Below are 13,564 nucleotides of genomic sequence, written 5' to 3'. Positions count from 1 at the left end.
TCTGCAGGACAGATGGACAGGAAGTGAAGCTAAGGTGCCTGGAGAGGCTGGACAGACCAAAACCAGGGGAGGGGAAGGAAGGAAAAACTGATGAAGCCTAAGAACAGGGACTAGGAGTGGGGGGGTTCAGACCCGGGGTCCCCCAGAAGCCCCAACAATAAATGCCGGGAATACCCCTCCATCAGGCCCTGACCTTCACCCGCACTTGTCCAGGACCTCAGGACTGGACGTACAAGGCCGAGCAGGTGAAGGTCGAATCCCCCAGCCCCCGGCAGGCCTTGCTCCCTCCTCCCAGTCCACGTCTCACCCTGTGTTACCTCCAGGCTCACCACACAGTGACTTCTGAAGTGCTGTTTTAAATGGAAAGCATTCTCCCAAACAGACTCATCCAAGCCCTCACCTCCTCCAAACCCAAGCATCGTTCCTCAATAGCATCTGTCCAACCCCCGCCTGCTTCAAATACATCTAAGAGTTCTCAGCCTGTGAGCACTGCCCTCAGGGAGCTGCCTCCCCACCCAGCCTGTAAGATGTGGAGGAGCGGGCTCAGCACACATGTGAATTCACACACAGGTACACACTCAACGGGCACGTACACCGACCCCCCAGGGCAGGGGACAGCCGCCCTGGCCCATGGACCTCTCCATGCAGAGCCTGACGCCCATCTGCACAGAGAAGCTGTGGGTCCAGGGCTCCAGTACCCCGCTCAGACACTGAAATTCTTTCCCCTGGAAAAGCCACACAGCCCCGGCCCCGACACTAGGCTCCCCAGCACCTCTGGACTGGGGCCTCAGCCAGGAAGGCTCCTCCCCACCCCTCTTTTCCTGGTTAAATCCCAGCAGTGTCTGCTGCTGGAGGAAGACGTTCCTGGATGTGTCTGAGGCCCTACCCTGCCCACCCTGACGACCCAGGCCAGTGCAACCCTGAGGGGACACCCCCTGCCTGTTCCCCCCCCGCCCAGAGTGGACCATCTCCTCAGGTATCCAGGGCCAAGTCTCATCAACAGCTGGATGGTTGACGACCGTCTCCATAGTCACATCCTGTTTGACTCAACTGAGCGTGAACACCTCACCCCCAGGAGTGAGCCGCATCCGGCAGCAAAGGCCCTAGACCAACAGAAGAGCAGGAGGAAACGGCCTCCCGGCCACTCCCCAAACACAGGCCATGTGTCCTGACACGGTGCCTGGGGGGTGGGGTGGCTCTGCAGGGTCACGTCTGGGGAGACACAGACTCACACAGCAGGGCTGGAAGGGACCTCTGGTCCCTGCCGCCAGACTGTCGCCCAGCGTCACGGGAAATTCACAGTCGGCCCTTCGCCCCACCCGACCCGCTCGGTCAAATGCGCGCCTTGAGAAGAAGGCGGCTGCTCCACCAACACCCCTACCCTCACCCTATCACGAGCCCCCATCACCATGTGAAAATTCTCATTTAAAAAGGAAAGTTAGGGACTTCCCTGGTGGTCCAGTGGCTAATACTCCCTGCTCCCAATGCAGGGGCCTGGGTTCGATCCCTGGTCAAGGAACTAGATCCCACATGCTGCAACTAACACCTGGGGCGGCCAAATAAATATATAATTTTTTTTTTTTTTTTAAAGAAAGAACTTAGAGCAGGAACTAGAGATATCTGTACACCCAAGTTCACAGCAGCTTTACTCACGACAGCCAAGCAGTAGAAGGACACAGCTGTCCATCAACAATGGATGGATCATCAAAGACCAATGGCATTTTCCACAGAACTAGAACAAAAAATTTCACAACTCATATGGAAACACAAAAGACCCAGAATAGCCAAAGCAGTCTTGAGAAAGAAGAATGGAGCTGGAGGAATCAACCTTCCTGACTTCAGATTACACTACAAAGCTACCGTCATCAAGACAGTGCAGTACTGGCACAAAGACAGAAATACAGACCAATGGAGCAAGAGAGAGAGCCCAGAAATAAACCCCTGCACCTATGGGCACCTTATTTTTGACAAAAGAGGCAAGAATATACAATGGGGCAAAGACAGCCTCTTCAATAAATGGTGCTAGGAAAACTGGACAGTTATGTGTAAAAGAATGAAATCAGACCACTTCCTAATACCATACACACAGATAAACTCAAAATGGATTAAAGATCTAAATGTAAGGCCAGAAACTGTAAAACTCTTAGAGAAAAATATAGGCAGAACACTCAATGACATAAATCAAAGCAAGATCCTCTATGACTCACCTCCTAGAGTAACGGAAATAAAAACAAAAGTAAATAAATAGGACCTGATTAAACTTAAAAGCTTTTGCACAGCAAAGAAAACTAAGCAAGGTGAAAAGACAACCCTCAGAAAGCGAGAAAATAATAGCGAATGAAACAACTAACAGAGGATTAATTTCCAAAATACACAAGCAGCCCATACAACTCAATGCCAGAAAAACAAACAACTCAATCAAAAAGTGGGAAAAAGACCTAAACAGATATTTCTCCAAAGAAGACATACAGATGGCTAACAAACACACGAAAAGATGCTCAACATCGCTCATTATCAGAGAAATGCAAATCAAAACCACAATGAGATATCACCTCATACTGATCAGAATGGCCATCATCAAAAAGTCTACAAACAATAAATGCTGGAGAGGGTGTGGAGAAAAGGGAATGCTCTTGCACTGTTGGTGGGAATGTAAACTGATATAGGCAATATGGAAGATGGTATTATGGAGATTCCTTAAAAAACTAGGAATAAAACCACCATGTGACCCAGCAATCCCACTCCTAGGCGTAAACCCTGAGGAAACCAAAGCTGAAAAAGACACATGTATCCCACTGTTCACTGCAACAGTGTTTAAAATAGCTAGAACACGGAGGCAACCTAGATGCCCACAGACAGATGAATGGATCAAGAAGTTTGGTACATATACACAATGGAATATTATTTAGCAACAAAAAGGAACTCATTTGAGTCAGTTCTGATGAGGTGGATGAAGCTAGAACCTACTATACAGAGTGAAGTGAGTCAGAAAGAGAAAGATAAATATCGTATTCTAACGCACATACACAGAATCTAGAACAATGGTACTGAAGAATTTATTTACAGGGCAGCAATGGAGAAACAGACATAGAGAATGGACATGGGGAGAGGGGAGGGGAGGGTGAGATGTATGGAAAGAGTAACATGGAAACTTGCATTCCCATATGTAAAATAGATAGCCAACGGGAATTTGCTGTATGGCTCAGGAAACTCAAACAGGGGCTCTGTATCAACCTAGAGGGGTGGGATGGGGAGGAAGCTGGGAGGGAGGTTCAAAAGGGAGGGGATATATGTATACCTATGGCTGATTCATGTTGAGGTTTGACAGAAAACAACAAAATTCTGTAAAGCAATTATACTTCAATTAAAAGAATTTAAAAAGGAAAAAATAAGAAATCGGCTTTCAGAGGAATTTTCAAAACAATAAATATGTATTGAGTACCTACCAAAAAAAAAAAAATGGGTGGATACACAGTGTGGTCTATGCATACAATGGAATATTATCCAGCCTTGGAAAGGGAAGGAAATTCTGATACCTGCTGCAACATGGATGAACTCTGAAGACGTGCAAAGTGAAATAAACCAGACACAAAAGGACAAATATTCAGGATTCCACCTACAGGAAGGACCCAGAGTAGTCAAACTCATAGAGACAGAAAGTGGGAAGGTGGGCGCCAAGTGCCGGGGACTGGGGGAAGGTAATGGGGCCAGAGATTCGGTTGGAAGATGGAAAGTTGTGGAGATGGATGGTGACGGTTGCACAGCACACAGTGTGTTTAATAGGCATGAACGGTACACTTAAAAACGGCTACAATGGTCAACATTATGTGTGTTTTACCACCATGAAAAATAATTTTTAAAAGGTTAATCAAAAACCCAGAATGTTCTGCCTGTCCAACCCAAGGGACACTTACTGAACATTTCCTGAGCTCCGAGTCCCAGAATTACAACTGGACCCAGCTTTCATCAGGCTCACAGCTCAGCCGGCACCTTAACACAGCCTGTGGGGCCAAGACCCTCGTTGTGGGGCAGGGGGCAGCAATGGTGTTTCACGGGACAGCATCATGTCCCCTGTGAGCTCCCCGTGAGCACAAGTCTGGGTCTGGACCCTCCAAGGACAGTAGCCACGCCCTCAATCGCCCCCCAGCCAGCAGAAGAGCCCTGAAGAGAGTCGTGGGCAGGAATCACTGGGCTCCCTGGCCTGGGACCCCTCCTGGCAGCCCTGAAAACCCTAGCGTGCAGAGATGAGGTGCTGTCGTCTTCCCCTCCCGTCTGGGCACAACCCTCCCTCCTTTGGGAGAAAGATCCTCCAGTGCAGAAACCGCCCCCTCCCACCTCCCGCAGCCTCTGCCCTGGGGGCACCTGCAGGGCACTTTTCACCCTTCTAGAAACCGAGCCTGCCTCTCCAAGGCCCAGGGACCACCGACCACCAGGACCGTGAGAGCCTGTCCTGGGGTCTCACAGCCATCCCACCCCAACACGAGCCTGTCCTGGTTCCTGCCCCCACATCCTGGGGTCACAGCCATGGTTACACCACGACCCTGTTGACCAATTAAAAGGGGACCCTCACAACCCAGAGATTCTTTGCAGAGTCTAACTGAAATCCAACTTGCTGCACTGTGGCCCACTATGGGACAGAAAGAGCCCCCCAGTCCCTGCCCCTGAGATTTCAGAAGTATAAGCCACCCCTCAACTCAATATTCAGCTTCTTTCTCCAACATTCCAACGCAAAGACAGCTCCCCACTCCCCAAGTCATCACAGCACAGGTGACTGGCACCTTGCTACTCACCCTCCTGGCTCTTGGGTGGGATCTCGGCCACGGGGGGCTGGGGCTTGGGCTCCAGCCTGCTCTGCAGCTGAGACATCGGGGCGAGTTCTGAATTCTCCAGGGTCTGGGGTGGGATGGGGGAGGCGGGCCCCTCGGCTGGCTTGGGCACCTGGATCTCGACCCTCTTGGGGGCTGCGTCAGCGGCAGGGGCAGCGGGCACCTCGGGCATCTTAGAGGCGGGGGTCTCCATCCTCCGGTGGGCTGACTCCTGGGGCTTGACTATGGTGATCTCCGTCCTCCGGGGGGCAGGCTCCGGCGTCTTGTGGCCCAGCGCCTCGGCCCGCTTTAGCCCGAACCGGGACGGCCCGGTGGTGCCGGCGTTCTCTACCTGCTTGGACGAGATGTCGATGGAGATCTCGGTGCGCCGAGACACGGGCTCAGCCTTGGGCCCGGAGAGCTCGACCCTCCGCAGGGCGGCCTTGGGGGATCGCTGGCTCAGGGAGTCTACATGGCGGGCTGCAGGCTCTGAGTTCTTCACACCCAGGTCCTGGAATTTCTGTGTGGAGCTGGCCACAGAGGACCGGAGCAGGGGTGTCTGGACCCTCCGGGGTGGGGTGGAGTTGGGCGTCTCGACCTCCTCGACCTCAAAAGATCTTTTCAAGGCTGGAAGATAAAGCGAGGAGAAGGTGATGAGCAGATGGCTGGGGAACATCTGGAAACATCCTGCTAGCGGTGAGCATCAGAAGGCAGCCGGCGGGGAGGCTACAGCGAGGGCTCTGTTTCACAGAAGAAGATGGGACAAGGGTGCAAGAGGGAAGACTCCTGTGCCCTTTCACCTCTCAGGAAGAAAAGGTGACAGTCCCATTCTACTAGGGGCTGAGGCACGAGCAGCCATATGTTCTGAGAGAGACAGAAAAGACTGAAGCTTGGAGGACTTCTCTGTCCTGATGTGGCAGTGGCCCCACCAGCTACATTTTCTATAAGGATGCTCCAGCTCAAGAGCGGATTTTGATTTCTTTCCTGTCATGGCCACAATTACCCTTCATCACCTCCACCCGACACAGACAGCATCAGCAAACACCACCACCACCAACAGGTGGGAAAGTGAAAGTGTTGCTTGCCTAGTCATGTCTGACTCTTTGTGACCCCATGGACCACAGCCCACCAAAGATTTGTCCGTGGAATTCTCCAGGCAAGGATACTGGAGTGGCTTGCCACTTCCTACTTCAGAGGGTCTTCCCAACCGCAGGATCGAACACAGGTCTCCCGCATTGCATGCAAATTCTTTACTGTCTGAGCCACCAAGGAAGCCCATCAGATGGGAGATGCCCCGAATAACAACAGCCAGTAAGAATCGCGATGGGAATGACGCCATCATATCAATGTCAGCAGGAACAGCCAACACTGGGTCGTTTAACAACAGGCAAGGCACTGGGCTTACCATGCACAGCCACATTTGCTCCCTACCCTAACCCCATAGTGTAAATAACACTACAATCCCCTGATACGGATGGGAAAACTGAGGCCTGGGCACTTAAGTAACGTGCCCGGCAGCGTGGAGTGAGCAGCAGAGCCGGAAGATTCATCTACCTCCGAGGCCCAGGGTTCTAACCACATGGCTGTCCACAGAGATCCTGGCGAAGTCCACACCACTGTGGATTTCTCAGTCCTCGGCCCCGGCGGCATCTGCCTCCATCCTGTACTACTTGCCCCAGCCGGACCCAGGCCCATGTGGGACGCTGACCACCCAACTCCCACCCCACGCACAGCCTGGCGCTTCTGCCTGGCCCCCCGCCATCTCCACCAGGGTCCGTCTGCTCTCTCCAACGTACTGGGGACAGTGCCTGAGAAGCGGCCAGCCCCATGGTCCCTGCAGCCTCACTGCAAACGAGAACCAGCTGCTCCCGGTTATAAAGACCAGAGCAGGAAGGGGCCCACGTGGCAGGAACACTCACCAGCTCCTTCCAGCCTGGGCCCTCAGCGACGCACAGGGTCTCTCCCACCACCTCCCCACCTCGCAGCACCAGTAGCCCAGGGTCACAGGGACCAGCCCCGCCCCCATTTCCTCCCCTAATTCTCAGGGCATCTGAGCATCCCCTCCTGTCAGTCTTTGTTCCTCCAAATTCCCAAAGAGCCCTCACCTCTTCTCTATAGATAGAACCTCCTTCAGAAGACCAGGGTGTGATGGGTGGCTAAGTGGGTGGGTGGCCAGGGGAGTGTGTGTTCTGAAGCGCTGGATGTAAGAGGAAGCCAAGGGGACCCCAGACTCTGACACCCGACCACCAGTACTATCAGTTCCTCAAACGCAGCACCCCTCGGGGGACCCTCTCTAAGCCCTGGGCACACCTCCTTCTCGGTGGACAGAGGGCACAAAATCCTGGCTTGCAAAGCTCAACCCTCCCTGAGGCCCTGTAGGGACGACTGGAGAGGGAACGGTGCAGATTCGGGGAGAAATCTGGATCTTTTATTTTTTAATATGTAATCTCTTGATTTTTAAATGCTGGCACAAACGAAGCAAAACAACCTCTTTAAAAAAGCTGTGCAGCTGAACAAAATCATGTCCGTGGGCTGCAATCAGTTAGTGGGCCCCACTGTGACTTGACTTCACTTCCGGATTGATCAGTTTCATGGCCAAGGGCGGCAGGGAAAGCCCGTGCAGGGACCCCAACCTCCGCACAGCTCCGCCTCTCACCAGGGGCTGTCCAGCAAGATACTGCCGGGTGCAAACCGCGCATCCAAAGAAGCCTGAAGTGCCGGAGAAAGAGGTCAAGTAGTTGCTAAACTGGCCAGAAAGTCCAGGGCCGAGTGCCTGGAACTGTGATCTCTAGTGGTTCCCAGGGCCTCCCGTGACATCTGGTCTACCCCCACCCCGAGAGCACTGTCCAAATTCTCCTCGATAGTGGCTCCTGTCTGTCTGTGAGCTCCCTGAAGGAGGGATCCATGCCCCACCCACCTCAGCACATGCATGTCCAGGACTCCTTGGTGTTAACTCCTTGGGCCTGAGTTGGGAAGAACAGGAACTAGGTGGGGTGAGGGCTCTTTGCCAGGTTTGCCCGCAGGAATGAAACGACCTGTGAGTCCCAGCGAGGCCTTTGCCCCTGTTTGAAAGAGCCCCTTCCCTGCAGAGCCCATCTGAAAGCCCCTCCACTGTGACTCACAAAAATTAAGACCCTGCACCAAATCAAAAACCTCTCTGCCCCAACCATCCACAGTCCCACTTTGGCAATGAGTTGGAACCAAACCAGCATGTGCACAGATCACTGCTCTCCAGAACACAAAATCTCCACCAAAAGCACACGCCTAGCCCCACCACCATCCTCTCCTTTCTCAGCTGCTCTTCCTGGCTTTGGTGTTTCTTCCTCGCTCACGCCACTCCCTGGCCCCACGCTATCAGCATGCTTAGCATTCGGCTATATTATCCAGCCAGACATTCACTGCCCGGCACCGCCAGCCACCCTGGTTAGTCTAGTTCTCTCTGAGAAGACGGGCTGTTTCCACCATCAAGACGGTCACTGCTCAGCAAACCTCCAGGGCTGATGGGGTATCCTTGATGGCTTATACCATGCCCACAGACGAGCACTCCTCTTCCCCCCTCCTTCGAGGATTCCAAGTCACCCCAAAGCCAGGCTCACTCTTGCCTCCTCCCAGAGTCTGCCCAGGCCCCATGCAGTTCACAGCACTCTCTCCTGTGTCATCCTGGTCACCCCAATCCGCTAGGACTGGGAAGAGAGCCGGGGTCCTCTCCTCCGTTACATGAGCCAGCTCTCCATCCCTTCCTAGGCCTCAAGTGCGTTCTCTTCACAACTCAGAGGCCAGACTGGACCACAGGTTTGTAACTGTGGGCCCAGGGAAGGCAGGCACCAGGACTTCAACCCCCATCTCACACTGAGAAGTTGCACTTTGAACAGCGTCCCCCCAAAGATTATGTCCCAGTCCCTACCCTAGAACTGAGAGAGTGACCTCCTTTGAAAAAAAAAAGTCTTTGCAGATGTCACTAAGGTAAGGACTCAAGATGAGATTGTCCTGGATTTAGGATGGGCTGTAAGTTGCATAATTCCCGGATGGTTCAGTGGTAAAGAATTCACCCGCAATGCAGGAGCTTCAGGAGACGCGAGTTCAATCCCTGGGTCAGGAAGATACCCCTGGAGGGGGAAATGGCAACCCACTCCAGCATTTTTGCCTAGGAAATTCTATGGATAGAGGAGCCTGGCAGGCTACAGTCCATGGAGTCACAGAGAGTCGGATACAACTGAGCGACTTAGCATGCACACACGCTAAGTCCTAAAAGTGTCTTTATCAGAGAAAGAAGAGGGGGAGCTGAGACACACAGAGGAGAAGGTAATGTGATCCCAGAGGCAGAGACTGAAGTGGCACAGTCCAAAGCCAACGATGCCTGAGCCACCAGAAGCTGGAAGAGGCCAGGAAGGATTCTTTCCTAAAGCTAGCCCTGCTGACACCTTGATTTCGAACTTCCGGTCTCCAGAACCATGAGAGTCAATTTCTGCGTCAGCCACGCGGTTTGCTGTCATTTGTTACAGCAGTCACAGGAAGTTAACACAGGGACCATCAGATGGATGAAACCTCTGGGCTACAAGGTTGTCTGGGGCCCTTCCTGCGGGTGCTGTCACCCAACTCTGCACCCAGCCCCAATCCAGCCCCAACCACACTCAACAAACGCCCGACAGCCAGATGGATGGAAGCATGGCCGAGCTCCAGAAAACTGCTGCATCAGGGACCCAGGAGAGGAAAAGCAGCCTCCTTCTTCCTTTCCCAGAATCACACGAAACCCCAGCCGGTAGAAGTCATCACGGAATAACATCGCTCTAGATTTGCCCCAAAATATTCGGTGATGAAACCAAAGATCATTTTTTTTTAAGGCAGACTCTGCAAGGGACGCCCCGGGAGCAGCTGTCTCTACACAGAGGATGTCGTGACACGATGAGCACCCAGCTGGGAAAAATTAGGAGGCGGCTTGTCACGAAGCTGGCAGGACAGGGTCCTCTAGTATCCCGTCCCCCGTGGGCCTCCTAGAAACATGCTCCAGTCCTGCCCACACACACACAGCCACCTCTCCCTTCCCAGGGTCAAACTCTCCCTGCCAACACCCTCCATTTCCTCCTTGGAGAATGGGTATAACCCACCATGGCAGCGAGTATTTTTTTCACTTTACTCTTCTCCCTGCTCCCGGTGGAGAGGCAGGCAGCCCAGGGTGTCCACATGTGGCCGTGAAAGCCGACAAGAGTGTTCAGGAGCTGGTCATTTTGCAGAATGGACGCCCCCAGGTGACCACATCTGATGACCGGCTGGCTGAGGGACTGATGGGCAGAAAGTGGCCTTCCAATGGACCAGGCCAGTGGGGAAGGACATGAGGCTGCTTCCTCTCTTGCCTGCAGGATGTTAATGCCCCCAGTAGGCAGGCTAGAGGTGCCCAGCTGGACAGGATGAATGCACCGTTGCAGGGCACCTGACAAATATGGGGCCAGGCTGTACTGGGAGGGTCCCCACACTGCCACTGGGAGGGGAAAGGACTGCCATCGCCCACAGAGCACAGGGGCCCACCCCTGCTCACACCATTCCCAAGTGAGTACGCCCCCTTCCTTCCTCTGGTGAATGTAAGACCCCCGCCCACAAAACCAGGTTTGAACCTCCCTTGCTCTCAAAAGCTGTCCTTGGCCCCCACATGCCCACCCCAGGTGCACAAGAGCCTGAAGACCTTTGGCCCACTGCTGGGAATTCACCCCCCAGGAAATGATCGGATCTGCAGAAAGATTTATGTATGAGACGTTTGCATCAGCATTAAAACAGCAAACGCTGGAAACAATTCGAGTTTACGGAGATTTTCTGAATCCATGTGCCGGAGTCCTGCAAAGTCATCAAAATCATGGTTCTGAAGATGAGAAATGCTGAGTATACTGAGTAAAAATAGCAGAACAACCCAAGATGCATGCACGGGCCTGACGTCATCTCTCACACACGCACGCACGCGTGCACACACACACATGTGCCCGCACACTCGAGGAAAACAGCCATCTCTGGATGGAATTAAGGTGGCTGTTTAATTCATTACACTTTCCTGCCTTTTCCCAAGGTGCCTACGCTAACGCAGGTCACTTCATATTTTCAGGGGATAAAACCATCAACACTGCTCTTAAAAAACAAACCCTGCTAAGAAGAAGGGGAGGGTGTGGATCACCGTGCCTCCGGCCCAGTCTCTCCTGGTCCATCAAACACCTACAGTCTCGGCTGCCTGCCACACAGGCCCGGCCGCCTGTCCAAATGCAAACCTCCCGGCATCGTGCCCGTGGGGGTCGGGGCGAGAGCAGCCTGGATCTGGGCCTGTTTAAGGAGGAATGCGCTGCAGACAAGAGGCCATTGTGAGGGCGCAGCTGTGAGCAAACCTCTCCTCGCTCGGGAGCACTTCCTGGAGCACACCTCAGTCTGGGTAGGGGACGTGGGGCGATCCCTACAGCCCTGCTCCAGGCTGGGACCAACGTCATGCAAAGAACAAGGTCAAAACCAAGGTCAGCTCCCGTGGGAGGAGCATCATGGCCACTGCCACAGCTCAGGGAGGTTCTGATCCCAGGCTCAGGCTCCAGAAGCAGCGGCCCTGGTCAATGTGAGTCTCTTCCGGGAGACAGCAAAGCAAGTTCTGTCCTGAGGTCCAGTGGCCATGTGGGAGCCAGGGTCAGACACCCAGGGAACCCAGGGTGCCAGGTGGAGGGCACCTCCCTGCTCCCTGGCCTGAGGCTGCAGAGAAAGAGCACAGAAAAACCCATCAGAGCGAGTCTGGGGCATGTGTGACCCCTGGGGTGAACTCAGTTCCCCTGGTTCCAGTCTCCCATGGGGACCAGAAGCTGGCACTGCAGCTGGGTGGACAAGCTCCCTCCAGGGCTGCAGAGAAGACGGAAGAAGAATCAACAGGCCAATGGACCGGTCCCTGAAATAACACGCCTGCAAAGGAAAGGAACCCAAGGCCACAAAAGCAAGATATGATCGGCGAAAGAACAAATTCACTGGGGAAAGGGGGGCTGGGCGGGGCCGGGGGGACGGTTCCAGGCAGAGGACAGGGCAGGACAGTGGCCCTGCGTGCCTCGGATGAGCTGAGAGCTGGCCGGGTGTGGGGGCCTTGCAGCCTGGACACACAGTGGGCTCCTGCCTCGGGACCAAATAAACGCAGAGGCTCGAACAAGGTGACGTGACCACTGTCACCTCTGGGCCTCCGCTTCTCCATGAGCCGTGTCAGCTGCAGGCGGACATGGTGATGCCCGGGCAGCAATCACAGCTGTTGGTATAATTACCATCTGTCTGTGCACCTCGGGGGTGGACAAGGCTGCATGAGCCTTCCTTCCCCTGAGTCCATCACACCCACGGCCAGTATCTGCCCCTGGTGCCCACCTAGAATCCCACACGGGGAAAGCAGGAAGGGGTTAGCACTCTTCCCCAGGAAACAGCCTTGGGGCAGTAACTGATGGGTAAGCACTCTGGGGTCCCCCAGCACCCCCAGTGGAGTCTCAGTGGGAGGGGGTGTCCTCTGGAAGTGAAACAGTTCAAAAGGAAGCGCTTAAAATAGACCCTGTGGCCCAGCAGAGCCCGGGACAGGGACATCAGTAAACAGCAATGGCAGCGGGTGGCCCTGGGTTTCCCACTGAGAAACACGTTTGTTTAACAACGACCCAGCCAAAGACAAAGTCCAAATAAAGGAAGAGAGGAGGCCCACCACTGGCACCCACAGCTCTGGATCCTCCCTTGAGGCCTCTCCCCTCCCCTCCCTGAGCAGGCCTGGCCGGGCTGTGGGTCCAGACGTGGCCTAAGAACCTCGTCTGGCGCCAGCCCCATCCTGCCTCCCACTCCAGCTCAGGGTCCTGGGGGCCCGGCGTGGTGGCTGAGGACGCTGGCCACCCTGGGCTTAGCCGCACACGTGGCTGAGGGCAGCACACGGCCCCTGCTCCCAGCCCTGACCACACACGGGCCTGCACCTCCACACCCCGCACTGTTCCACACTGGTGGCCTGCACCCTCTGGGCTGGAGGACCCAGCTGAGCCACTTCCACTGAGCCCTGAGGGGCCATGTGGGGCGAGTCCAGTGCCCCTGAGGACTGTGGGTTCACCAGGCACTCTAGCAACCCAGGCAAAAGAGTGTGAGGTCAGCTTCTCAGTGTGTGCGTGCTAAGTCATGTCCAGCTCTTTGTGACCCCATGAACTGTAGCCCGCCAGGCTCCTCTGTCCATTGGATTCTCTAGGCAAGAAAACTGGAGGGGTTGCCATGCCCTCCTCCAGGGGATCTTCCTGACCCAGGGATCAAACTTGTGTCTTCTATGTCTCCTGCATCGGCAGGAGAGTTTTTTTTTTTACCACCAGGAGGGCCACCTGGAAAGCCCCCAACCTCTCCACTCCTCTCAATTAAGACTTTTTTTTTTAATGTGGACTATTTTTAAAGTCTGTATTGAATTTGTTACAATATTGTTTCTGTCTTATATTTTGGCATTTGGTCTAGAGGTATGTGGGGTCTTAGCTCCCCAACCAGGGATTGAACCCACATACCCTGCACTGGAATGTGAAGTCTTAACCACTGGACCGCCTGGAGGATCCTCCCCCAACAATCTGAGGACTGTCTTTTCCTTCTGCTGTTAGGACATGGGCACTCTGGGGTGCGTTCTTGCTCCTCACGGTCTCCCCCTGGGGAGGCCTGGCCCACCGCCTGCCCTGGAACAGCGACGTGTGAAGGAGGTCGGCTGTGCCCGCCAGCTGGGTTGCCTAGTTGGGCCAAGAGAAACAGCAGGCCCCCTCCTCCTCCGC

At 54.3% G+C, this 13,564-nt stretch overlaps 1 protein-coding gene across 4 annotated transcripts in view; it reads right to left on the bottom strand.

Annotated features, from left to right (window-relative positions):
* SEPTIN9 (septin 9) overlaps positions 1–13,564 on the bottom strand; it is a 178,406-nt gene that overhangs the window by 75,672 nt on the left and 89,170 nt on the right. For all 4 annotated transcript variants that reach the window (XM_006064083.4, XM_025279583.3, XM_044938613.2 and 1 more), the window contains one exon: positions 4,791–5,432. In XM_006064083.4, coding sequence (XP_006064145.1) covers positions 4,791–5,432 — 642 coding nt within the window. The remainder of the gene's footprint in view (positions 1–4,790; positions 5,433–13,564) is intronic.

This window comes from Bubalus bubalis, chromosome 3, assembly GCF_019923935.1.
Source record: "Bubalus bubalis isolate 160015118507 breed Murrah chromosome 3, NDDB_SH_1, whole genome shotgun sequence".
Taxonomy (NCBI): Eukaryota; Metazoa; Chordata; class Mammalia; order Artiodactyla; family Bovidae; genus Bubalus; species Bubalus bubalis.
The sequence above is the reverse complement of the archived record's forward strand: the minus strand, read 5'-3'. Positions and strand labels throughout refer to the sequence as shown.